Below are 27,445 nucleotides of genomic sequence, written 5' to 3'. Positions count from 1 at the left end.
GTTTTTGCACACCCGGGCTCGCGACCACCTGCTTTTGTGAATGTGTTTTATATGGTGAGTTAATAAAAGCAACATCACTACGATAAATATTTGGATTATCGGTGCTAAACAAATCGGCGGCGGCCACTGATTCACTTCCTTGAACTCCAAAACACACACGCAGTCCGGTGTCCGGGTCCGGTGACGTCACGTGCGCCAGCCGAGGGTCCGGGAGTTTTTTCAGCGCGTATCGGCGGTTCTGCTCCAAACTGCGGGTGCGGTTATTTACACACCGACGTTTTGATAAAGATGCGGCTCTGAAAACAAAATAAATAAATAAAGGGGAAAAACGCAGACTGTGTTATTTTGTTTTCCAAAACAAAAGACCCTGTGGATGAATGCGTTCCCTTTTTCATTTCCTTGTTTTTCCCCTTCTTTTCTTTTTTCCTTCTTTTTTAAATTAGTTCTCAAAATTACAAATTACATTACACATCTAATGTACATGAGGAGTAAGGGAGTAATGTATGTGAGGAGTAAGGAAGTAATGTATGTGATGAGTACGAGAGTAATGTATGTGATGAGTAAGGGAATAATGTATGTGATGAATAAGGGAATAATGTATGTGATGAGTAAGAGAGTAATGTATGTGATGAGTAAGAGAATAATGTATGTGATGAGTAAGGGAATAATGTATGTGATGAGTAAGGGAGTAATGTATGTGATGAGTAAGAGAATAATGTATGTGATGAGTAAGGGAATAATGTATGTGATGAGTAAGAGAATAATGTATGTGATGAGTACGAGAGTAATGTATGTGATGAGTAAGGGAATAATGTATGTGATGAGTAAGGGAATAATGTATGTGATGAGTAAGGGAATAATGTATGTGATGAGTACGAGAGTAATGTATGTGATGAGTAAGGGAATAATGTATGTGATGAGTAAGGGAATAATGTATGTGATGAGTAAGAGAATAATGTATGTGATGAGTAAGGGAATAATGTATGTGATGAGTAAGAGAATAATGTATGTGATGAGTAAGAGAATAATGTATGTGATGAGTAAGGGAATAATGTATGTGATGAGTAAGAGAATAATGTATGTGATGAGTAAGAGAGTAATGTATGTGATGAGTAAGGGAATAATGTATGTGATGAGTAAGAGAATAATGTATGTGATGAGTAAGGGAGTAATGTATGTGATGAGTAAGAGAGTAATGTATGTGATGAGTAAAAGAGTAATGTATGTGATGAGTAAGGGAGTAATGTATGTGATGAGTAAGAGAATAATGTATGTGATGAGTAAGGGAATAATGTATGTGATGAGTAAAAGAGTAATGTATGTGATGAGTAAGAGAGTAATGTATGTGATGAGTAAGAGAGTAATGTATGTGATGAGCAAGAGAGTAATGTATGTGATGAGTAAGGGAGTAATGTGTGTGATGAGTAAGAGAATAATGTATGTGATGAGTAAGAGAGTAATGTATGTGATGAGTAAGGGAGTAATGTGTGTGATGAGTAAGAGAATAATGTATGTGATGAGTAAGGGAGTAATGTATGTGATGAGTAAGAGAATAATGTATGTGATGAGTAAGGGAATAATGTATGTGATGAGTAAGGGAATAATGTATGTGATGAGTAAGAGAATAATGTATGTGATGAGTAAGGGAGTAATGTATGTGATGAGTAAGAGAATAATGTATGTGATGAGTAAGGGAATAATGTATGTGATGAGTAAGAGAATAATGTATGTGATGAGTAAGAGAGTAATGTATGTGATGAGTAAGGGAATAATGTATGTGATGAGTAAGAGAATAATGTATGTGATGAGTAAGGGAGTAATGTATGTGATGAGTAAGAGAGTAATGTATGTGATGAGTAAAAGAGTAATGTATGTGATGAGTAAGGGAGTAATGTATGTGATGAGTAAGAGAATAATGTATGTGATGAGTAAGGGAATAATGTATGTGATGAGTAAAAGAGTAATGTATGTGATGAGTAAGAGAGTAATGTATGTGATGAGTAAGAGAGTAATGTATGTGATGAGTAAGAGAGTAATGTATGTGATGAGTAAGGGAGTAATGTGTGTGATGAGTAAGAGAATAATGTATGTGATGAGTAAGAGAGTAATGTATGTGATGAGTAAGGGAGTAATGTGTGTGATGAGTAAGAGAATAATGTATGTGATGAGTAAGAGAGTAATGTGTGTGATGAGTAAGGGAGTAATATATGTGATGAGTAAGGGAATAATGTATGTGATGAGTAAGAGAATAATGATTGGTGCAGACTTCAATGGACATGTTGGTGAAGGGAACAGAGGGGATGAAGAGGTGCTGGGTATGTATGGTGTGAAAGACAGAAATGCGGAAGGTCATATGGTTGTAGATTTTGCAAAGAGATTGGAAATGGCTGTGGTGAACATGTATTTTCAGAAGAGGGAAGAACAGAGGGTGACATACAGGAGTGGAGGGAGGTGCACACAGGTGGATTATATCCTTAGCAGGAGATGCCACCTAAAGGAGATTGGAGATTGTAAAGTGGTGCCAGGGGAAAGTGTAGCAAGGCAGCATAGGGTGGTTGTCTGTAGAATGAGGTTAGAAACAAAGAAGAGAACGAGAGTGAAGACAGAGCCAAAGATTAGCTGGTGGAAGCTGAAGGAGGAGGATGGTTGCAGGCAGTTCAAGGAAAAATTGCAACAGGCCCTTGGGGGCAGTGAGGAGCTACCTGAGGACTGGGAAACTACAGCTAAGGTGGTGAGAGAAACTGGCGAGAATGTGTTGGGTGTTTCGTCTGGTCAGAGGAAAGAAGACAAGGAAAGTTGGTGGTGGAATGAGGAAGTCCAGGAGAGTATTCAGAAGAAGAAGGCAGCTAAGAAAAAGTGGGATAACCAGAGAGATGAAGGAAGTAGGCAGGAGTACTGTGAGGCTAGTTGCATAGCGAACAGAATGGTGGCAAAGGCAAAGGCTCAGGCCTATGATGAGCTGTATGAGAGGCTGGACAGTAAAGAAGGAGTAAAGGACTTGTATCGTTTGGCTAAACAGAGAGCTAGAGCTGGAAAGGATGTACAGCAGGTTAGCCTGATAAAGGATAGAGAGGGAAATGTACTAGTGAGTGAACAGAGAGTGTTGAGTAGATGGAAGGAGTATTTTGAAGAACTAATGAATGAGGAAAACGAGAGAGAGAGAGGAGGACAACGGGGGGAGAGATAGTGGATCGGGAAGTGCAGAGAATTGGTAAGGTGGAAGTGAGGGCAGCTTTAAAAAGGATGAAGAATGGAAAGGCAGTTGGTCCAGATGACATACCTGTGGAGGTATGGAGATGTTCAGGAGAGAAGGCAGTGGACTTTTTAACCAGGTTGTTTAACAAAATCCTGGAGAGTGAGAGGATGCCTGATGAGTGGAGAAGCAGTGTACTGGTCCCCATTTTTAAGAACAAGGATGATGTGCAGAGCTGCAGTAACTACAGAGGTATAAAGTTGATGAGCCACACCATGAAGGTATGGGAAAGAGTTGTTGAAGCAAGGCTAAGGCGAGAGGTTCAGATCAGTGAGCAGCAGTTTGGTTTCATGCCCAGAAAGAGTACCACAGATGCAATTTTTGTGTTGAGAGTGTTGGTAGAGAAGTACAGAGAAGGTCAGAAGGAGCTACATTGTGTCTTTGTGGATCTAGAGAAGGCAGATGATAGGGTGCCGAGACAGGAACTGTGGTACTGTATGAGGAAGTCAGGTGTAGCTGAAAAGTATGTTAGGGTGGTGCAGGACATGTATGAGGATAGTGAGACAGTGGTGAGGTGTGCAGTTGGAGTGACAAATGGTTTCAAGGTGAAGGTGGGGTTACATCAGGGATCAGCTTTGAGCCCTTTCTTGTTTGCAATGGTGATGGACAGGTTGACAGATGAGGTCAGGCAGGAGGCTTCATGGACCATGATGTTTGCAGATGACATTGTAATCTGTGGTGAGAGTAGAGAGCAGGTGGAAGAGAATCTGGAGAGGTGGAGGTTTGCACGGGAGAGGAGAGGAATGAAGGTCAGTAGAGACAAGACGGAATACATGTGTGTGAATGAGAGGAAGGCAGGTGGAAAGGTGAAGATGCGAGGAGTAGTGGTCGTAAAGGTGGATGACTTCAAATATCTTGGGTCAACCATCCAGGGTGACAGTGTAGAAAAGAGGTGAAGAAGAGGGTGCAGGCAGGATGGAGTGGGTGGAGACGGGTGTCAGGGCTGATGTGTGACAGAAGGATAGCAGCAAGAGTGAAAGGGAAGGTTTACAAGACCGTAGTGCGTCCTGCTATGATGTCTGGTTTGGAGACTGTGGCTCTGTCTAAAAGACAGGAGGCTGAGCTGGAGGTGGCGGAGATGAAGATGCTGAGATTTTCGTTGGGAGTGACAAGGCTGGACAAGATTAGAAATGAGCAGATCAGAGGGACAGTGAAGGTGGAGCAGTTTGGAGATAAAGCCAGAGAGGCCAGGTTGAGGTGGTTTGGACATGTGTTGAGGAGGAATAGTGGATATATTGGGCAAAGAATGTTGGAGATGGAGCTGCCGGGTAGAAGGAGAAGAGGTAGACCTCAGAGAAGGTTTATGGATGTAGTGAAGGTGGACATGGAGATGGTTGGTGTGAAAGTAAAGGAGGCAATGGATAGGGCAAGATGGAGGCAGATGATCCGCTGTGGCGACCCTTAAAGGGAACAGCCGAAAGATGAAGACTCAGTAGCATTAATGTTAACCAACCAGCACTCAGTAGCAGTAACACTAACCAATCAGCACGCTTTAATGGTAATGTTAACCGATCACCAGTCAGTAGCAGTAATGTTAACCAATCAGCACTCAGTAGCCGTAATGTTAACCAATCAGCATTAAGTAGCAGTAATGTTAACCAATCAGCACTCAGTAGCCGTAATGTTAACCAATCAGCACTCAGTAGCAGTAATGTTAACAAATCAGCACTCAGTAGCAGTAATGTTAACCAATGAGCACTCAGTAGCAGTAATATTAACCAGTCAACACCCAGTAGCAGTAACACTAACCAATCAGCACTCAGTAGCAGTAATGTTAACAAATCAGCACTCAGTAGCAGTAATGTTAACCAATCAGCACTCAGTAGCAGTAATATTAACCAGTCAACACTCAGTAGCAGTAACACTAACCAATCAGCACTCAGTAGCAGTAATATTAACCAGTCAGCACTCAGTAGCAGTAATTTTAACCAGTCAACACTCAGTAGCAGTAACACTAACCAATCAGCACTCAGTAGCAGTAATGTTAACAAATCAGCACTCAGTAGCAGTAATGTTAACCAATCAGCACTCAGTAGCAGTAATATTAACCAGTCAACACTCAGTAGCAGTAACACTAACCAATCAGCACTCAGTAGCAGTAATGTTAACCAATCAGCACTCAGTAGCAGTAATGTTAACCAATCAGCACTCAGTAGCAGTAATGTTAACCAATCAGCACTCAGTAGCAGTAATATTAACCAATCAGCACTCAGTAGCAGTAATGTTAACCAATCAGCACTCAGTAGCAGTAATATTAACCAGTCAACACTCAGTAGCAGTAATGTTAACCAATCAGCACTCAGTAGCAGTAATGTTAACCAATCAGCACTCAGTAGCAGTAACACTAACCAACCAGCACTCAGTAGCAGTAATATTAACCAGTCAGCACTCAGTAGCAGTAATATTAACCAGTCAGCACTCAGTAGCAGTAACACTAACCAATCAGCACTCAGTAGCCGTAACACATTCTTCTACTTTCTAAAATTAAAGAAATGTCCAGGTCAAATGGTTACACGCTATTTTCACTTCTCGTTTTCAGCCCTTTTGCTCCATTCACGCCCATTCATTGAAGGCTCGCTCGCGGGCGCCCTCTGGCGTTTCTCAGCCATGTTTCGACTATAACGGGAGAAATGGGACGGGTGGGTGACTTTTATCGCCCCACCGCGGCGCTGTGTTTAATTTAATCTCCTCCAGCAGCAGCAGCGGTACGTTTTGGAAGGCACGGAGCTGCGGATCTACCATGAGGGCTGTCTGCCTCCGACTGACCGCAGAGACCGAGCTAAGGGCCAGCCGCGCATCTCCGCTCGGCGTCTGCAGTGATTAAACGGATTTCCACGCCGCAGTAACTCGCTACAGTGCACCGCGGGGATGCGTAGTGATGTCTAGTGGCCATTTGGATTAAACACAGCAGCCCGCTTTAATATCTGTGCGCTTTCGAAATGACGGGGGACACGATTTACAGCCTGCGCAGAGACACGACTCACGGCGAGAACCAGAACACACTGGAACCGCTCCAGATCTCAGCAGCAGCAGAGCGACTGAAGGGAGGCGACGACAGCCACGTCTATAACAACAACAACAACCAGTGCAGGCAGAGCAGCAAGAAGAGCCCCTCCGCCGGTCTGACTGCCTCGTCCGGATTCCCCGTTCATGAATGTGTTTATAAGGGCGACGTGCGGCGGCTCTCCTCGTTAATCCGCACCGAAAACATCGCCCAGAAAGACGTACACGGTAAGAATTTCGCTGGGCTTTCCCGTTTCACCTTAAATGGTTGTGCACTATTTAAGGTGGAACGGGAAAATGCGACCAAGGAGCTGGCGGTTGTGTTACCCTGGAAACGGCTGCAGCGGCTACACGTACAGTCAGACGTGGGGCGGTTATATAACGCCCGTCTAGCCGTTCGTGCCCTGTTTTTTTCTTGTTATAAGTTCAGTCGGAGTAAGTAAACTTGTATTAGTGCCGTTCAGATGATGGGAATGATGGAACCGGGCGTGTGAAAATGACCTCACACGTCAGATTTGACTGGGAATTGAGTTGCTACTCGTGAAAATGTAGTGCAAGAACTGGACTTGTACGTGTTAGAGTTCCCTTTTCACCAGTGGCAAATAAGTTGTGCACGCTCAAAAAAAGATGGTTCTTCGTTCTTCACTCGCAGAACCCTTTGCCCGATTGAAGCGTTCTGCGCGTCAGGTAATGGTTCTTCAGATTGACAGAGAAAGTGCTGCAGATGGTTTGAAGAGCTCCATGTAGCAGCACATAGGCTTCCTCTGTTGTTACCAAGCTTGACAGCAGAACCCTTTTTTGGTGCTTAAGGAACCCTTAAAAAAGGTTCTCTATAGAACCATCTGCAGTGAGGTCTCCATCAGTCTGAAGAACCCTTTCACGATGCAAAGAGCACTTTAATTATGCACAGGGTTCTTTGAGTGTTATGGTTCTATATAGAACAGGTTTCTTTGCTAAAAACCCTTGAAGGACGATCTGTTTAGAGAATTTATTACGATAGAAGTTTAACAAGTGAGAAATGTCATTTTTACTTGTGCAAACAGAAAAATATCACATTCATCTAATTAATATTAGTAACAGTTGTGTCTCTCATTATAATGAATCTGGAAAATCTGCATTTTCTTACTAGTGAGAACAGAAAAGGCTACAATGGCTCAAATTTCGTTTTTTACTGGTTAAATCGAGTCAAAATCTGTTCAGATGTTTTTCGAATCCCATTTATTATTAATGCCAAAACATTTTGACTTGTTCCAGTTGAATTTCAGGGGTGGTTGGTTAGTGTAGTGGTTAACACCTCCGCCTTCTATGCTGCAGACTGGGGTTCAGTCCCCACCTGGGTAAGCACCCTACTCTATACCAATAAGAGTCCTTGGGCAAGACTCCTAACACCACCTTCGCCTACCAGTGTAAAAATGATCAGACTGTAAGTCGCTGTGGATAAGAGCGTCAGCCAAATGCCGTAAATGATTTGATTAAAATCTAAAAGTGACTAATCAAAGTTTAATAGCTTTACACACTCAGGTGAGTGTTTTGGTGAAGCCAGTAGCAGCTAAATAGATTCAACTTGAAAAATAAATCATGTTCAGGCCTTTTATGTTTATGACCAGTTTATGACCACTAGTTAGATTTTCACTCCACTAGGAAAATAGCTTAGTAAACACTGGCTGTCTATTTCTATTTGAACTCCCAGCTGCTGATAACAGGTAGCTGCTCTATCTGCTGCTAAAGCGGGAAGCTGTGCTGGATGAATATGGGTTAGGTCATTCAGTGCTTGAGATGAATGTGTCTTACATCAGAGTTATCGGCAGTGTTATGATGACTCTCTCTGTTTCCACAGGAAATACACCCCTCCACCTGGCTGTGATGTTGGGCCATAAAGGTGAGTGTTCCTGCAGCAAAATAAGTCCGCAGGCTCAGAGCAGTCGTTTCATAGCCAGTTCCTACATTAAACATGTTTTTTCGTTGCTGTGCTGGTACATGTTTCTGATAGGCTGCCGTGTGTTGTACCTCATTCCACCAGCAGTCTTTCCTGAAACGTTCCTTATGAACGGGTGGTGAGAAGCTGCTGTCGGAAAGCTCGCGGTGCTGCTGTGATGATGTACTTCAATGCTTTATTTCCCCTTCAGAGTGTGCTCATCTGCTTCTGGCCCACAATGCACCTGTGAAAGTGAAGAATGCCCTCGGGTGGAGCCCCCTCGCCGAGGCCATCAGCTATGGGGACAGACAAATGAGTAAGTGGCAGGAAGACCACAGAGATGTAGCTGGGATCTAGTGCAAAAATTGGCTACAGTTAAAGGAGAATTCCACCAAATTTTCTAAATTGCTACAATGTAAACAAAGACATTCTGAGTGCTTTGATATGAAATGGCTCATTATAGAGAAACTTTTTTACAGTGGAGCTGAGAGGAACCAGGAGTCACGATGTCTGAAACACAAATATAACCATTTTTTTTATATCCACAGCCACCAGTGAACTTGTATGTGCTTTATGAGTTTTTATATGTAATGTACTGTCCTGTTTATGTTAATGATAGTAAAATTGTGGCAAAATAGTTGCTTTTAATTTAAAAAATACACTGCAGTTTGCCTGTGTACTCACTATTGGTATTGTAATAGTTAAAATATGTTATTAAGACAGCATAGCATGAATGTGGATTGTGTAAGTAGAGATATACGTTAGAGTCCCAGTGTGATTGCTCTGTCTGCCCTGGCAGTCGTTAGGCCACTGAGCCACGGCCACAGCAATGTACAGTTTATTTTTTCCCTGTTCTGACCTGCATGCTTTATCTCTTCAAGGGCTTGAGAATTAGCTAATTAATTGAATCAGCAGGTTTAAAACGGGAAAACATTAGACTGTTGTGACACTCCACGTGTGTTATTGCTTGGACACAATGCAGTGTCCACTAGACAAGCTTCATTTCAGTTCTGACTGGTGGACCTCAGCCTCGGACCTCCAATGAGGTAGTCTGGCGTAGGGCTGTAGCTAAAGATTATCGTATAATTGACTAATCCATCAACTGTTATTTGAATCACTGACCAACTGAGCCATTTGCATTCAGCCATTTCCTCTCGTTTGGCCTTCACAAAGTTCTGCCGATTTCTTCGTTATGCATCTATACCAGGGCTGCTCAAAATGGGGGCCACAAGACAATTTTGGCTTGCAAAGACTTTTGATTTGGCGTGTCTGAAAGATTTGATTTTATAAAGTACTTTATGGAAACAATACACTTAGTGTAAACTAAACTTTAATAAAAATACATTTTATTTTAAACTAAATGTAACTGAACTGAAATGTCATGTAATTAAAAGTCTAACAAGTTGCTCGGCTAGTGCGCCCAGGCACGAGCTCTGTGTCATGCTTCTGAGAGTATGAGCTCCAACACTTGCTTTATTTGGATGCAGATTGGTCTTTTTGACCCTCAGCCCACCACAAGCTTTACCATTTGCCCCCCAAGCCAAAGACTTTGGGCACCCCTAATTTAAACAATAGAATCACTGCAACCCTATCCTGTTGTATTATGTACAGAGTGCTATTTCTTTTTTAAGTGATTTACAGCAGCTACTGCAATACGTTGCAGAACAGCTTTAAATGTGTAATATGCTTCTTTGCTTTTGATGTAAGTTAATGTAAAGATCTTTAATTCCAAGCAGTTCTGGACCACATCTGTTGGTCCATTAATTATCAAAGTGGAATATTTTAGGAAATCGAAATACGGTTTTTGGACAGCTATGATATATTAATGCGCACTCACACCCTCAGCATGAGTTAGTGACCATTCCTTACACCATTGCAGTTGCTATGCAGGACGAGGAAGGAGACTCTATATTAGGATCGTGTTTCATTTGCTGACAAAGGTGTTTTAGTGTCCTCTATGGTTACCTGAGTTTGTGCCTGCGGCCGTGAGCAGTTAGTTTATTTCAAGACTGAATGAGTAGCAGGGGAGACTGGAACCCTATAACTTGCATATAGTGGCTTTCTATGACATTTTGTGATATTTCCTACAGTAGTTATTGTAACTGTGTGTGCACTAAAAGTAAGGAGTAACATACAATAAAACATCCAAAAAAGTTGGAGCTCTGTGCACAATGTGAATAAAAACAATGATGTGCAAATCATTAAAACCCTATATTTAATCCAAAAAGTACAAAGACAGCATTTCAATTGTTAAAACTGAGAAATTTTATTGCTTTTGGAAAAAAATATGCCCATTTTGAATTTGATGCCAGCAACATGCTTCAAAACGGTTGGGACAGGGGCAAGAAAAGCCTGGTAAAGTTAGTTGGTAAAGTTAAAAAAACGCTTGGTGGAACATGCCACAACTGATTAGGTTAATTGGCAACATGTCATTAACTTGATTGGTATAAAAGGTCATCCCAGGCAGGCTTTCAGAAGTAAAGATGTGGAGGGGTTCACCACTGTGTGAAAGACTACACAGGCAAATAGTGCAACAATTCAAGAATAATGTTTCTCAATGTGAATTAGCAAAGAACTTTGGTATTTCATCATCTGTGGTACATAATTTTAAAAGATTCAAAGAATCCAGAGAAATAACTGTGTGAAAGTGACAAGTCTGAAAATCAGTATTGGCTGGTTGTGATCTTCAGGCCTTCGGACAGCACTGCACACAAAAATAGAATTGATTCTGTTGTGCATGGGCTCAAGATCACTTCTGAAAACCATTGTCTGTAAACACAGTTCATCATTGCGTCCACAAATGCAAGTTAAAACTACCATGCAAAGAAGAAAACATATATAAACAGGGTGCAGAAATGCTTCCACCTTCTCTGGGCCTGAGCTCATTTAAGATGGACTGAGATGGAGTGGAAAAGTGTCCTGTGGTCCAAAGGATCAGAATGTGAGATTTGTTTCAGAAATCATGGACACCGCATCCTTCGGGCTAAAGACGAGAGGAGCCACCTGGCTTGTTATCAGTGCACAGTTCAAAAGCCAGCATCTGTGATGGTGCAGGAGTGTAGTAGTGGTAGAGTGGAGTATTTGACTTTCAAAACTACAGCGATTGGTCTTCAGTTCTCAAATTCCTACAGAGTATGGTTAAAAGAAGAGGTGATGCAACACAGTGGTAAACATGGCCTAGTCCTTCAACTCCTTTTGAAAATGTTGCTGGCACCAGATCCAAAATGGGTATATATATATATATATATATATATATATATATATATATATATATATATATATATATATATATATATACACACATATATACACTGCTCAAAACAATAAAGGGAACACTTGTGGTAGCAGGAGACGGACTCTACAATCCACACAAGTGGCTCAGGTAGTGCAGCTCATCCAGGATGGCTGTGGCAAGAAGGTTTGCTATGTCTGTAAGCGTAGTGTCCAGAGGTTAGGGTTAGACTAAGCCAACGTCGATGAAAGCAGGTTCACACTGAGCACATATGACAGACGTGACAGAGTCTGGAGACGCCGTGGAGAGCGATCTGCTGCCTGCAACATCCTTCAGCATGACCGGTTTGGCAGTGGGTCAGTAATGGTGTGGGGTGGCATTTCTTTGGAGGGCCGCACAGCCCTCCATGTGCTCACCAGAGGTAGCCTGACTGTCAATAGGTACTGAGATGAGATCATCAGACCCCTTGTGAGACCATATGCTGGTGCGGTTGGCCCTGGGTTCCTCCTAATGCAGGACAATGCTAGACCTCATGTGGCTGGAGTGTGTCAGCAGTTCCTGCAAGATGAAGGCATTGAAGCTATGGACTGGCCCACCTGTTCCCCAGACCTGAATCTGATTGAGCACATCTGGGACATCATGTCTCGTTCCATCCACCAACGCCATGTTGCACCACAGACTGTCCAGGAATTGGCAGATGCTTTAGTCCAGGTCTGGGAGGAGATGCCTCAGGAGACCATCTGCCACCTCATCAGGAGCATGTCCAGGCGTTGTAGGGAGGTCATACAGGCAGGTGGAGGCCACACACAATACTGAGCCTCATTTTGACTTGTTTTAAGGACATCACATCAAAGTTGGATCAGCCTGTCGTGTGTTTTTCCACTTTAATTTTGTGTGTGACTCCAAATCCAGGCCTCCACTGGTTAATAAATTTGATTTCCATTGATGATTTTTGTGTGATTTTGTTGTCAGCACATTCAACTTTGTACAGAACAAAGTATTCAATGAGAATATTTCATTCATTCAGATCTAGGATGTGTTATTTGAGTGTTCCCTTTATTTTTTTGAGCAGTTTATATATATATATATATATATATATATATAATATATTATATATTAATATATTATATATTTTGTTATTTTTTTGACTATATCAATAAAAAAAAATATTTTCAACATAAAATCACAAATAAAATAAGATGATATCACACAAAATCAAATTGTTTTCCGTTAAAACACTAAAAGGTTTGCTTAATTGCAAATCAAAAATATGTGCTTCAGTAGTGGCTGATCTTAATATTACAGATTTTCAGACTTTGGGACACATTTACTAAAATTAAGCTCGTGACAAATCTAAATATTTTGATGTTGCTTTAAAAAAATCTAAAAAGTTTTTTAATAGCAACATTTACAACAACGCAAAAAACTAAGTAGTGATTTGAAGTTGAAATTTAGAAGGTAGTGTTTGGAACAGACACCTCCCATTATAACATTCTATAAATGATGATGATGTATACATTTAGCTCATAATATGATTTAAGTAGAATAGATTTTTTATTTTGCCAGTAGAATGGCCAGTGGGGGTCCCTATAAAGAAGTTAAACCATCAGGAATCTACACAGTTCTCATGTCCTTAGACTGTATGTCTGTGTGTGTCGTGGGAGAGTCGTGTCCTGTATTAATGTATTCCTCTCCTTGTTCTAGTCACAGCGTTACTGCGGAAGCTGAAACAGCAGTCTAGAGAAAACGTGGAGAGCAAAAGGCCTCGGCTGCTCAAAGCACTGTGGGAGGTAAAACACATGCACAGTGTTTGACACACCAGGGTTCTGTGGTTTCAGCAGAAAATGAACAACTATACATTTTGTAAAATCAATGAAGCAGGAATTCAAGCCTGCACAGCCTAAAATACCTTAATATTTGTCTTTTCTATCCAATATCCAGTATTTATTTAAATAATATTACAAATAATGCTGTTTTTTCATAACTTCGTAGCTTGGTGACTTTTACCTGGAGCTGCACTGGGACTTTCAGAGTTGGGGTGAGTGTGGGCATGTAGTTACTTTAGAAACTTAAACCTATGAGGACATTTTCAGCACCAGATTTGACACTAACCCGCTGTTCTGCTCTGTAGGGTTTGTGGCTGTTGATTGGATGTGTATTCCATCATTTTTCCCATTGGAATGTTGCTGAGTGTATATAGTACGTTTTGCACAGTTACTAAGTTTTACTAGTTGACCAAGCATTCAAGACTAGTCGTATTACTATGTGGGACGTCAGTGAAAGTAGTTTCTTAGTAGCTTGCTAATAGGGGCTGGGCTGGCAGAGGCTGCAGTTTGAAGTGTGAGATGTGCTTTGCTGAAAGGTTTTCAGTAGGTTTCAGATTCAGGCACTATGCCTGCAGTAGTAAATCCAATGTAAAATTACAACAGCTCTCAAAATCTCACCTCTCACTGAGAATTCTAACAGGCTCTGTCTATCTGTGCTTCTGTGCACTGGTTTATGTTTTTCACATCAGACCCAGGCACTGAACCAGAAAACATTCATGTTGTCCCATTTTTTAAAAATCCTGAAATTTGTCTGAAGCTGTGGATGGAAAGTAAACAACATATATCTGTGATTGGTCATTTTGTGTGTCAGTCAAGGGGCCTTTCCCTATCAGGGACACTGATTCTTGCAACCTACAATCTCTGGCTTTCAAGCTTATTCTGTTTGCAGTGCAATTGTTTAAATTCCATGTATTATTTCACCATAAATTAAGTACTTTAGGCTTTGTGTTAAGCAGACAACTAATTTCTGTTGTGCCTACAGCGCCAACTAGTGGATTTATTAGTCAGCATATAGTGTACAGTCACATGAACCTTGCGGTCGAATCAGTTTATGTCTTGACTTTGGAACTGGTCAAGGAACAGCTTTCCTCCAGCTCTGTCTGCACAAGCATCACCTTTTAGCATGTGAAGTTGCAGTTGGATGGTTTTGTGCCATTTAGTATGAGTTCTCTGCAGCGCATCGCATGCAGAGCTCCATAATTCTGATGAATCTTTTTTGTGCTTGCCCAATTTGACTTTTCCTCTCTTCTTTTCAGTGCCTCTTCTATCGCGAATTTTGCCATCCGATGCCTGCAAAATCTACAAGCAGGGACTCAATATCAGGTAGCTCTTACTGACACTTTTGTAACACTAAAACGGGCTCTGAATACTGAATAGACCTGGTCACAAACAACTCAAGAATTGAGTATTTGAGCTGCTTGTGTGCTCTGCAGGTTAGACACCACGCTTGTGGACTTCAGTGACAGGAAGTGCCAGAGAGGCGACCTCAGCTTCATCTTTAATGGAGAAGCACCACCAGCCGAGGCCTTCGTAGTGCTTGACAACGAACACAAGGTGTATCAGAAAATTCATCATGAGGTGAGAAGTACTGAATTTCAAGGAATTTAACAGATTAACCCCTAAAATATACAGGCTTACTCTTCAGTTCCTCACTTTCATAACCTTTCATAACCTCACTTTCATAACCTTTCATAACCTTTCATAACTTCACTTTCATAACCTAGCTTCAGGGCCAGTTCTGCGTCAGTGCAAACGCATTACACACTTTGAATTTGGGCAGGTTCAGTTGAACTGAGCTAGGATCAGTGCCTATAGAGTTTAAGTGTCTCTTTTGGTATGTAGACCAGCTCTGCTGGTGTATTGTGAAGACTAATTCATCCATGTGGCACTTGGACAGCCTGAGACATTTGTGCATCCTCAGTCAACAGCAAGTTCGCGAATATCAGGGAAATTTGTCAGACATAGCTAGCACATCTGGTTTCTGTCATGGACATGCACCAGTGTTTTAGCCAGTATGTGATGGGGAGTGAGGAGGCGGACGCACATGCTGAGATAAGCGAGATGTATTAAGGGCAAATCCAAAATCAGAGTCGAGACAGTCCAGGTTCAATGAGCCAAAACAGATAGGGAGAGATCGGGACCAGACATGACATAAACCAGAATCAAACAAACAAACAAACACCAGTACAACCAACACAGCATATAACACCAACAACACAGACAGAGATTCAAACAAAGACCAGTAACCAGACCGGGGAAAACATAGCGCTTAAATAAATAAGGGTAACTAGGTACAGGTGCAAACACAGGTGGAGACAATCAGCGGTGGAGTCATGAAACAAGGGGGCAGGACTAGAAAACCAAAACAAACACACATGGACAGGACTGGGAGGGGCCAATCGTGACACAGTAATATTTGAATATCCCCAAGATATATTCACTTTGATGTAAATTGCTTTATGTGTTAGTCTCTGCAATAGAGGTGGGCGATTATGGCAAAATTTAATATCACAATGCTTCAGGAAGTTTTTTATGAAACACAATGTGTCACACGATTTATTTTTTCTGACATTCGTATTTCATTATATAAATAAACAACAGCATGTGCAGTTTATTTGTTTTCTGTATTTTCTTGTACACAAATCTGAACTTTAAAACAATTTTCAAAAGACAGGATCTCTCAGTTTCACCATATAATTTAAACTCCAGTTGAGGACTTTTCCTTTCCTGCTTTCTCTCCAGGATACGGAGATGGATACAGAGGAGGAGGTGGATATTCTGATGAGCAGCGATATCTACTCAGCCACTCTCTCCACCAAGTCCATCTCCTTTGCCCGCAGTCAGATTGGCTGGCTCTTCAGGGAGGACAAGACGGTAATCATCTCAGCCTAAATGTGTCAGCACGGTAGACCTTGGGATTCAGATTTGATTTGCAGCTTGTCATGTTGTGCAGATATAATTGCTGTGGTGGTCATGTAGTGGGAAAAGTTCCTCCTGCTATATTAAGATTTTGAACTGAATGGTAATATTTTTTAAAAGTGCATAAAGATTGCAGATTTTGTCCTTGACCTCAGTTTCAGTGCAGCAAAAAGCTGCAGTTAAAGACTTTGGATAACCCTAGATGCTAGTTAGAGCGCTTGAAAAACCCTCTATTGTTATCTCTCATACTTCTTATTCTTCTTCCACACTTTTCTGTGATTAATACAGCCCGAACTGCTTAACATACAGACTCCGTTCAAACTGCGTTTCGAAGGTCTCAGCGCTGTGACTTGTGCTATGTGTTTTTGGAGTCAATTGGATTAGGACTTTTTAATAAAATTAAGTTTAAATGTTAAAAACCTGCCATAAGAATGAATGTCGAAATGTTCAGAACTTCAAATTCCAGCTGACATCGATGACGTCACAGCAGGCCACTCAGTCTCACAGACACAGCTGATCACGCAGGGAATCTGCTTTAAAATCCTTAAACTTTCACCTAGAAACTCCAGTTTTAAATGGTAGAGTAACTTGTCCTTTCTGAAACCTCAAAATATCCCATCATTTTATCAATTAGCTTTAGAGTTATGAGCATTTATTTGCCACTAGGCACAGAAAACTGCCCCATTCACTCCCATGTAAATTTCTCAAAATCAGCATCTGCTTATTTCAAGATTTTCTCTGTGTTTAATTTGTAATAACTCAGATGTTTTCTATTCAGTACACACAACGTTACACCAAAATAATCCTCGAGGGGTCTTATCTCACACCATCTATCCGGTTAAGCGATAGAGTAAACATTTCTCGAGTTATGACTGTTTGTTTGATCAGAGGGTGCAAATCGGACTCAAACAAGGCTTCTCCACTAAGAGCTGCATAAAACAGAGTGACAGTTAATTTGAATGACCCCCCCACGCCCAAACACATACATCACTCCCTCTCACACACACCACACAGACACACACACACACACACACACATACCTAAGGAGGTGATGTTCACCTACACAGAAACACACACAAACTTGTAGCTCTTTTCAAGCACACTTGCAGTTTCTTCAGGAAACGCACATATATTTTATCTTTTGAGTTCCCAGTAATGTCACTAAGACTGTGTTTTATTACTTACCATAAGACAGTTATTAAACCTACAGGGTGCTGAGAAGTGAGCTCCTGCATTCACATCTATTAGATTAGACTACTGTAACTGTACTGTAGTATAGCTACTGTTATTGGCTGGTTGCCCTACCTGTATCTCTGAATAGTCTCCAGCTAATTCAGAAAGCAGCAACCTGTGTGCTCACAGGAAAAGAACCTCTGAGCATATTTCTCTGGACTCATTCACTCTATACTGGCTTCCTGTTCTGTGCTGATTATAAGTTCTTGTTTATAACATTCAAAGCTCTTAATGGCTGAGCTCCAGCACATCTTGCTATCAGTGTTATAAGCGGTCCAGACCGCTTAGCTCAGCTGAGGCAGGCTGAGGATCACTTACCATTCAGTTGGTGGAAGATCCTTTTCTTATATAGCTCCTAAACTTTGAGAGCATTCCTGAAAACATTAGGAATGGAAGCTTGATAGGTGTTTTTTAATCCATATTAACAGATTTGTTTAGGCTTGCATGTGCCTACATTATTTTGGCTCATTTTCTCATATTTGTAATTGTGCCGTTATTTCATTTATAATAATATATCTGTTTTTAAATAAGCCCACAGTAAGTGCCCCACTGCCTATGGACACTTTTGTGCATTGCAGGAGAAGGTAGGGAACTTCGTGGGAGATTTCTACATGGTGAAGGGTCTGGTTTTGGAGTCCAGGAAGAGGCGAGAACACCTCAGTGAGGAGGACATTCTGCGCAATAAAGCCATCATGGAGAGCCTGAGCAAAGGAGGCGCTCTGGCAGAGCAGACCTTTGAGGTGTGCTTTATATGAGCTGATAGAAGAGTGAACAGAGTGAATACACAGCTGTTGTGGAGTTAATGATGGTTTGATAGATACAACCAAGATTCATAGAGAAATGTTGTGCCATTATGTGGAAATGGATGAAAAGCAACACGTCACATGCACAAATTGTCAGAAACCTAGAGTCATTATTGCAATTTTACTATACATTATTACATAGGACTTCAGAGAAGTCTTAGCAATTTCTTCTAGCTTGTATTTAAACTCTGCAAGTGTCACAGGACTGCTGGCCTTATTGTTAAGTTTTGGATGGAAAGAAAAGGGTCAATTTCTTGAAACGCCCCAGTGGAAAATTGGCCAATCAGAAATGGGTAATTAATGAGTCCAACCAGAATCTGTAGGTCATGCTTTGATTTTTAAACGATTGGGATCAATTCTATTAGAAAAATGTGATCGTAGGCCTTCTAGAAGTCCTAGATATGTCACTGACTGACTAATTAAAGAGTTTTTAGTAACAGAAAACAGCAGCAACAGCTCTATTCAAGACTCTTTACTCAGAGTCACTGTCACCGCTACAAGGCAAACTATATGCTAATATGTAGGTCATTTGTTTAAAGTAAAATACAGAATGTCCTTTAGAAGGTTCAGATATCTGTGTTAATCTAGAACTGCCGAAACATGTTCATTGGAAGACCCATCATAGAGGTGGGCTTTGATTGAGATTTGATATTTATGGCCTGAATCGAAGCTCTAATAGTCATGGTTTTCCACTGCATAATTCTTACATAATTACATAGTTATTTACATTAGATGTATTTTTCACAAAACAAGTACACAGAACATTTTCATGTCATGAAATTTAAATTTAAATGAAATCTCCTCTTCTACTCACAGGCACTGGCAAGCATTTTCAGCTGAACTTCTCTTCTTATTTCAATGAGCAGTAATTAAACAAAATATATGAAGAGGTGATTCATGGAATGGATGGAGGGTTAAAGGAAAACACAGAAACTCCAAAAATAAAGTATATTTTGTTTTTCTGTCTGAATTCATTCCACAGCCTGTCAGAAGGCAGTCACTCTGTGCCCCTGAGCCCAACACGCTGTCCTGGGAGGAATACATCTCCGCAGAAGTGGGAAAGTAAGACCCAACACTTCGACTGTCACTAACTTAAATGATCTCTATCTTCTTGCATTGTGCTTTTTGCTGACTTTGCACAAATGGAACAGACGTCTGAACCCAGTCAGAGAGTGCAGTAGTTCACAGCACACTTTTGTGGTTTTCATGGATTGAACAAATATGTAAACATTGTAGGTTGTTTTCTTTTAGTCTTCTATTTTGTCTTCTGCAGTGTGTTATGTGCCTATGTGTGTCACAGGGCTCCTCCTCTGGGCCGAGAACAGGTGTGTAAGGAGAGCAGGAAAGGTTTCAAGGCGACCGTAGCCATGAGCCGAGACTTTCCACTGGGCATCGAATCGTAAGTGCGTTTTCTCTTGAGGGCAGTACTTCAGGGTAAAGATATACTCCGATTACAGAAAAAAGGGGTGACCTTCTATATTTAAGACTCACTTCCTGTCACTGTTGTCGGAACGAAACCTCATATTTTACAAAATGGTAACTTCTAATGAAAGTCAGTGTAACGGGACTTTTTTTAGACCATTTTTGTTCATCCATTGATCATTAAATTTAAACACAATGCACAGAGTAACTGGCATTTTCAAACTAGGGGGAAAAAGTAAAAACAAAAAAAAATAACACATAAGTGGAGCAATGATATTTAACTTCAGTTAGTAACACTTTTTTGTGATTTTAAGGTTTTTGTGTAATCATTTAAAACAGAAATAATAATAATTATAATAATAATAATAATAAATCTTGATTTATGGAGTATTTTTCATACTGGTGACAACTCCAAGTACTTCACAGACAGAGCTTAGCAAAGCAAAGGTTATAAAGCTTCTATAAAGTCTGTGAAACAGAAAAATTAAGCTATTTGTTGATTTTTTTCCACTAGCAATAACAGAACCAGAAGCAAGAATTTGCAACCCATTTGCTTTTTTTTCAATACTGGTTTTTAAACTGAAAATCTAATGAACAGAAGTTACATAGAGCTTCACATCAGGAGGTTCTCGCTCTCCCATTTCACCTCTTATTGCTCATTAGCAGGTCAACACTGTCACATCATTTCACACTCAGAGAGATAACAGTGTCCCAGTTAATCTGATAATCGAAGCATTTTATTTGGTTATGTTGTTTATAAATATCAGTTTCCCTTCTGCTGGTAGAATGGCTACTAACAGGCCTGCAGAAAGAGGCTATGTAGTAGTCAGTAGCTACAGTAGACAGTAATGTACCAGTATTAGTCAAAATGTTATACTATCAATAGAAGCTTGTTAGAATTGAGTCATTTTAAATGCTTTAAGAAATCCATACTTGACTGTTGACAGATGTGCTTGGTAAGGTTTTCTTGATTCTTTCATAAAGTCGTGGTGAACAGTGATCCATGATGATTCAACAGAAACTAAAACTCAGGAACCAAAACAAGGAACTTTTTCTGTAAAACAAAGCCTTTTTCACAAAAACAGAGACACAAAGTGCACAAAGATACGATGTGAAATTCATTGGCGTGTGCTTGCTTTTCTAGCTTGCTGAATGTATTGGAGGTCATAGCCCCCTTCAAGCACTTCAACAAACTCAGAGAATTCGTTCAGATGAAGCTTCCTCCGGGATTTCCAGTCAAACTCGGTAAGGGTTCACTCTCTGTTTGATTTGAGCCGCTTGACAGTTAATATCTGCAAGTGGGCAGCCACATCATCTCTAACACCGAAGACAGTTCTGTTCCGAGTTCCCTGCTTTTTCCAGTGACCGGTTGGGTGCTTTTGTGATTGACGTCATGTAACGAAGGAGGCATTAACTCTCTTTTTCTCCACATGTCTGACTTCTAAGACGTCCCAGTGTTTCCAACCATCACGGCCACGGTGACGTTTCAGGAGTTCCGCTACACTGAGTTTGAAGAGTCCGTCTTCACCATCCCTGCCGATTATAAAGAAGACCCCAACCGATTCCCTGACCTTTAGCCTCGTGGTTAGCAGTCTATAAGCCTGTCCCAGAAGGCACACTGAGCCCTACGGCCCTCCAAGTCCTCACTTTGGTGACGGCAACAATGTGCAGCTGTATAGCGCTAAAGACCTTAAGGACATAAGGGCACTGGGTATAAAGTGTGGATTAGAGACAGACCCATGTGATGTACAGACTGTGCATAGACTATAGGAAAGGACAGAGCTCAGATCGCCCCCTGCTGTTTGCGGTTAAAACTTAGGTTAACAATATACTGGATGCACATTAGAGCTCAGGTCAAATGCAGATTTCAAGTTCAGGTTCTCACAGCCCACCTCCCACTTTTAACTCATTTAACCTGCACTCCCCTCTTCAGTTTTTCTCTTTACTTTATTCTTCCCTTCTACTTTCGCTAGCTTAAAGTTTTTAATCTGGCAAAGCTGAAATGAATATTGATGTCCACAAAGCTCATGCTCAAGCAAAAATGGATGCAAGTTTGTTTAAAACTTGTAATCAAGTATGTAGAGAAGAGTTTAGTGCAGCCAAAAGGAAGTTTATACTTACTTATTGTGGCCAGAATATTTTATGTATGTTATGTGTAATAAAATGGAGTTTAAAGATTAAACTGTAATTAGGAATCAGGAAGCTAGTGATGTTTCAGCGTGCATGGTGTGAATAATATATATAATCAGTTAACAGCATCACTGCAGCATCATTGCATTACTAGAAACATGAGGAAAATTGTAATGTCTGTTTCGGGTAATGAGCTGGTTTGATTGAGTTTCAGACAGATTTTTGCTATATGTGGGATACAAAATGATGTGATTTAAAAAAAATCAGTATCATTAATTGACAGGAAAAGACAGAAAAAACAGTTTTTGGGAGTCCAAAATGGACTATATGGACACAGCAGGTGATGTAGGTCTGCACGTTTCCTCCCCATATCCAGCCAAAGTATGTTCGTGATCATACTTTTACTTGGTTATATGCAGTGACCCAATCCAGATTAAATATGTAACATAGCTCAACGAAAAAAAGTTTTTATCTCACCCCGTATGTCATCCGCTGTGTCATGTTGGCTGAGCAGCTGGATTGGAACCCGTATCGAGAGGAATTTTGATTAAAACACTGTTGCCAAGACTACATTGAAGCGATTTGCACCAAAGGCCGCAATATGTGCAAATGAGGACCTCAGAACTGCAGTGTGCCAACTGGGACAAGGCTTATATAGATCTTACACCACCAACTAAAACTTTATTATATATCTTTTTGATTGATTATCTCGATATAAAAGGGATAGACCTCCTAACCTCAGTCATTTGCGGTGAAACCACTCTTTATTTTTGTCATTTGCTTCAGTGAAAACTGTGAACAGTATCTGTGTGTGTGTGTGTGTGTGTGTGTGTGTGTGTGTGTGTGTGTGTGTGTGTGTGTGTGTGTGTGTGATGCGTGTGTTGTGAGGAAATGGATGGTGAACTATGCTCTGGATATTCATTATGATCTCCCTCCAGTGCCAACAGAGGAGATTGTGTGTTACTGTTCTAAAGCTCAGGACCTTTAGCTGCAGGACTGCGTCTACTCACCAGCCATAGAAAACACTCAGTACTCACAGAAGTATGAGCATATTGTGTGTCTGAAGCACTAAAGTTCTTCAGAATCAGCTCTTTTGTAGTTCCTCCATCTGATGCTGCTGCTGCGTGTTTTTGGTCAGGATTACTAGGAAACAACGCTGCTGTTTAAATTGCTCGATCATCGATTCTAACATATAAATACTAACAGTTCAGAGACGTTCAGGAGCCGAGCTCACCTTCGAGTCATCCTGTAAGTGTGGCTACGTTTTATTGCCCATGGGATGTTTCTTTGATTCATTTTTGCTTTAAATAATTACAAATAATATAGAAAAGATTTATGGAAGTCTGGAGAGGCCATGAGTTGTTGCTGTTTCTGGATTTTTATCCTGAGATCACAGATTAATTCACTTGTTTGTTTGTTTTTTTCGAGAACTGCATTTAAGAACATTCACAAACTTCTTAGTGTTCGTCTTAAGAATCTTCGCAAGATTTTTCTTATGCTTTCGTGAATCCCAATGTGGTCTCAGACTTTTGGACACGACTGTGTGTATATTTCTATAGATTTTTGTTCTTATTATCCTAAATCAATGATCACACAGTAGCGGATCTCAAACTTTAAGGCCTCCTTTGTTGGTAGTGCCCCTGCACAGCTCTCGCCCCCACTTGCTCTTTGACCTTGCTTCAGGGGTCATTAATTTCATTAAATAAACGAGGACGAGAATGAAGGCAGATGATCCGCTGGGGCGACCCCTAAAGGGAGCAGCCGAAAGAAGAAGAAGAAACGAGGACGAAAACCTTGTCCATTTTGCTGGCTTCTTCTGCATCTGTTGCTGAGCATTAAAACTCAAACTGGTGGCCATGGGGGGTCATGCAGTCCTGTACACCAGTGGTCACCAACGCTGCTCCTGGAAATCTACCTTCTTAAAGAACTCACTTCCAACCCAAAAGAAACACATCTTAGATTCGTTGGATGTGGGCCAGAGCTCAGTTCTGCAGGTAGATAAGATGTCCAGGAGCAGAAGTGGTGACCACTGCTGTGCTGAACTAAATAACATGATAGCATCTTGCAGAAACCAAACCTTTGTCTGCCTTCTGTTTTGCCAAAAAATGAACAGTGACCTTAAATTTTTCCTTAATTGTCAGGAAAGAAGTGTGACAAATAAGCATTTATTGCAAAATAGTGTTAAGTAAAGGTATGCAAGGGTTGTCATGTTATTCGGTAAGTTATACTCATGTGTTCAGATAAGAATGTAAAATATACATTTGATAAAAATGCATCAAAGAAATATCCCACAGACCTGATCGCTACCCGACAAATCTTTATTCCTTTGTAGTGTCCTGTGCTCCTTTTGAGCTCCATTCCTTCAGCTTCTACCCTACTCAAATACCCCTTCAGAAAGCAATAACCAAAACGAATGAGGTACTAATGATTAAGGTACTGTCAGGTATTGGTGAAGGTGCACGGAGTTTGTGGATCTATGCACTGATTGGCATCGCTGTATTTGAATCGAGTCTCATATAAAAGCTATTGAGCTACTGAACCAGTAAAACAAGCTGTTGAACGTATCAGCAAAAAAAGTCGAGGGCATTCTGACATATCAAAGTAAAAATCTTGCTTTTTTTTTTTTTTTTTTTTGACCTGTACTTTTAGGTTTGTGCTTCTTTCTATTTTTGCAAAATGATTTTTCTTGTTTTTTTTTTTTTTTTGTTATTGTTTTTTTTAGCTTACATGTAGTCGTACTAGAGAGGCATTCAGATGCTCAATTCATTTCTCACACTCGTGTAAAGACCACTTTACTGTTAAATACAAGATGGACTTAATGAATATACTGTGAGGACTTACACTCAAAAGCATTTGACGACCACTGAACCTGCACTGATCTGAAAAGACTTGCTCCAGAATTGATGGCCTCCTTAATAAAGGGGAATTCCAGCCAGTTTTCAAAACCTCTACATAATTAAATAATTGTCATTCAGGGTGGTTTGATGGGAGATGCTCCTTTCTAGAGAATCTTAGGCAGTGCTGGTAATAGGAACCAGATGTCTGAAGAGTTAATGCCTCTAAAAGCCCCTTCACAGAAAGTTACTACATGAAATGATTGGGAATACGCCGCCTGATGTCTCAGACATTGTTTTACGACAGTTTGGATGAAGATTTTGGCCTAAAACCATGTTTTTTGTAATCTGTTGATGATTGAGCATTATCTGCAGGGTATTGTAAGCCAAAGTACCTCCCAAAAAACTCACATTTGCCCATTTTCAACATCACATATAAGACACATACTGGTGGTTTTGGATGGTAAATAAACTGGCTATATAGAAATTATGACCCAAGTCACTCGGAATGACTTTGTTTACATCTGAACCATTGAATTATGCAGAAATTTTGAAAATTCAGTGGAATTCCCCTTCAATACTAGATGAAACGTTTATGCTTTCTAGTGTCTGAAGGACGAACTAACGCCTTCACCATTTTCCTTTTCTGTATACTTTATACAAAAACTCATTCACATGCTGCACTAAGACCTAAATGTAGCGTTTGTTGGGTGTTTTTATAGCCTGAGACGATCCTGTAGCTCAAGTATAGAAACTGTACCAGCACTACAGCTCACGATGGTAACATCCTTCTGTATTTTTATATATATATATATATATATATATATAATGTGGCAAAGTTGCGTCATTGTCTTGTGAAAACTGTTAGTCTATGCATAAAGCATTTACATTAGCATCACTGCTCAGCAGTATTCATTTTTTGCTCTGTTCTGTGTTTTGCACCATGGAACCTACCCACGTAAAAATGATGTAAAAACATATTGCAGACTGTACAGCTGGCATGGAAGCCACACAGTATTTTCCTATCAAGCAGAAATTCCAATCCAGCCTATTTATTTTCCTCACACACCGGAGTCAGGGGTTGCAGAACTCGGATCATGAGGCTCTGGTGTGTTGGGAGATGGACAGGAACAGGCTGGAGTTCCTACTGTACACCATACAGAAATAAATGTAACAGTTCAGTTTGTTTCATTGTTGTTTCTTACTATACTGAAACGATACAAGTTCACAGGGCAAACATAAGTTGTTGGTGCACCTCACTTTATGCTTTAAGTGGAATTCTGTTCTTTCAAAAAATTACAGAAATTGATCTAAACAGAGTGGTTTGATGAGAAACATCATTCTAGAGAAACTTACCCAGTCAGAATTGTTGACACCACAGTGGTGGTAATAGGAACCAGACCTCTGACTAGTGAAATGCTTTTAAAAGCTCCATCACAGCTACCTAATGCATCAGACACCGTTTTGTTTTTTGCTAATTCTGAGATCAGATTTTGACCTAAAACATACATTTTAAATCTGTTCATGGTTTAAAACTCCCAGATTTATCACCATTTTATCAACATATAAACACTCAGAAGACATGTAGATTCACTGGTCATTTTAGAGAGCCAAAAAAAAAAAAGTAAACACCACTAAAGAATTATGAACCATTTCACATCAAACCACTCCAAATGACAGTTCAATGACTGAATTAGGCAGAAATTTTGAAAAACTGGCAGAATTCCCCTTTGATGCAACCTCCCAGCATGAAATGGCATAAAATGGTTTAAGGCTGCTTGGGTTCAACAGCCAGTCTGTGGCCACTGCCCCCTCATTAGTGCTTATTGGAGTAATTGTTCTACATTCTTTATATCTGTGCAGTATGATTTGTTTAAAGACTATACTATTCAATCTTTTTCACGATTGACACCGTAAACACGAAGACAAACCACTAACTGGAGCGGTCCACCTCCTTCACTTCAGTCCCTGACTGGTCAGAAGCTCGCTCCGATTGGTCCAAGAGCTGTTTATGAACTTAAAGGCCCTGCAGCAGGTTAGACACACAGCACAAGTTGCTTATGTGGCACAGCCTGGTCACATCATATTCACTGAAGCGCACCATTGGCCAAAAACAAATTCTCAGCCTATTTTAAAATGGAAAAAAAAAAAAACCCGGAGAAATAACTTGACAGTACACTGGAGCCTAAATAGTGAATTCACCGATGAGACTAAATAAAAATCTCAGATTTCACAAATTTCACAGAGTCCGCTCTTTAAAAAAGGTATTTAAACAGAAGAGAGGTAAAGAGAGATTACGAGGCAATTCCGCTAATTTATTTTTAAGAAATAAACCGTCATTTACAGTGGTTTGATGTGAAATGCTCCATTTCACAGAAACTTGCCAGGTCACAATAGTTCACATTGGAGGTGATGGGAACCAGACTTCCGCAGTTTAATGCCTATAAAAGTTTTGAAGGTTTAGGCCTAGAATGATCTTTAAAATCTACTTGTAGTGGAGGGGTACATGCAGGGTGTTCTAAGGCAAAATAGTTTTTCATTTTCACAGATTTAATAGCATTTTTTACCAGTATCCACATTACATAGACAATCTCAGAAGACATGTAGGTTCACTGGTTGTTTTGGATTGAAAATAAAACAGCTATATCAGCGCTTTAGATATTATGACTCCCGGCTCCCCGCTGGCACCACTGATGTAAAAAATCCTAGACAGTAAGCTTTTCTACAGTGAACAATCTGTATTAAACCACTCTGAATGACCGTTTACCTTTCCCCTTTAAGACCCCTGCTACTCTGAAAAATTAACAAACCCGACAAACACATTCATGACTCGCTTCTTTGCACAGCTGTTACAGAAAAAGGCTCAGGCAACATC

The 27,445-nt window shown here is 40.5% G+C and overlaps 1 protein-coding gene across 1 annotated transcript; it reads left to right on the top strand.

Annotated features, from left to right (window-relative positions):
- Positions 1-5,811: 5,811 nt before the first annotated feature.
- On the top strand, positions 5,812-24,364 carry LOC108436872 (ankyrin repeat domain-containing protein 13C-like). The gene is made up of 13 exons (XM_017713596.2): positions 5,812-6,484; positions 8,094-8,135; positions 8,383-8,487; positions 13,108-13,193; positions 13,396-13,441; positions 14,486-14,552; positions 14,663-14,807; positions 15,972-16,103; positions 17,960-18,121; positions 19,167-19,246; positions 19,485-19,583; positions 20,751-20,851; positions 21,053-24,364. Exons 1-13 carry the CDS (start codon positions 6,193-6,195, stop codon positions 21,181-21,183), a joined length of 1,488 nt encoding a protein of 495 aa, XP_017569085.1. The 5' UTR covers positions 5,812-6,192; the 3' UTR covers positions 21,184-24,364.
- Positions 24,365-27,445: the final 3,081 nt, after the last annotated feature.

This window comes from Pygocentrus nattereri, chromosome 2 (genome assembly GCF_015220715.1).
Source record: "Pygocentrus nattereri isolate fPygNat1 chromosome 2, fPygNat1.pri, whole genome shotgun sequence".
Taxonomy (NCBI): Eukaryota; Metazoa; Chordata; class Actinopteri; order Characiformes; family Serrasalmidae; genus Pygocentrus; species Pygocentrus nattereri.
The sequence above is the reverse complement of the archived record's forward strand: the minus strand, read 5'-3'. Positions and strand labels throughout refer to the sequence as shown.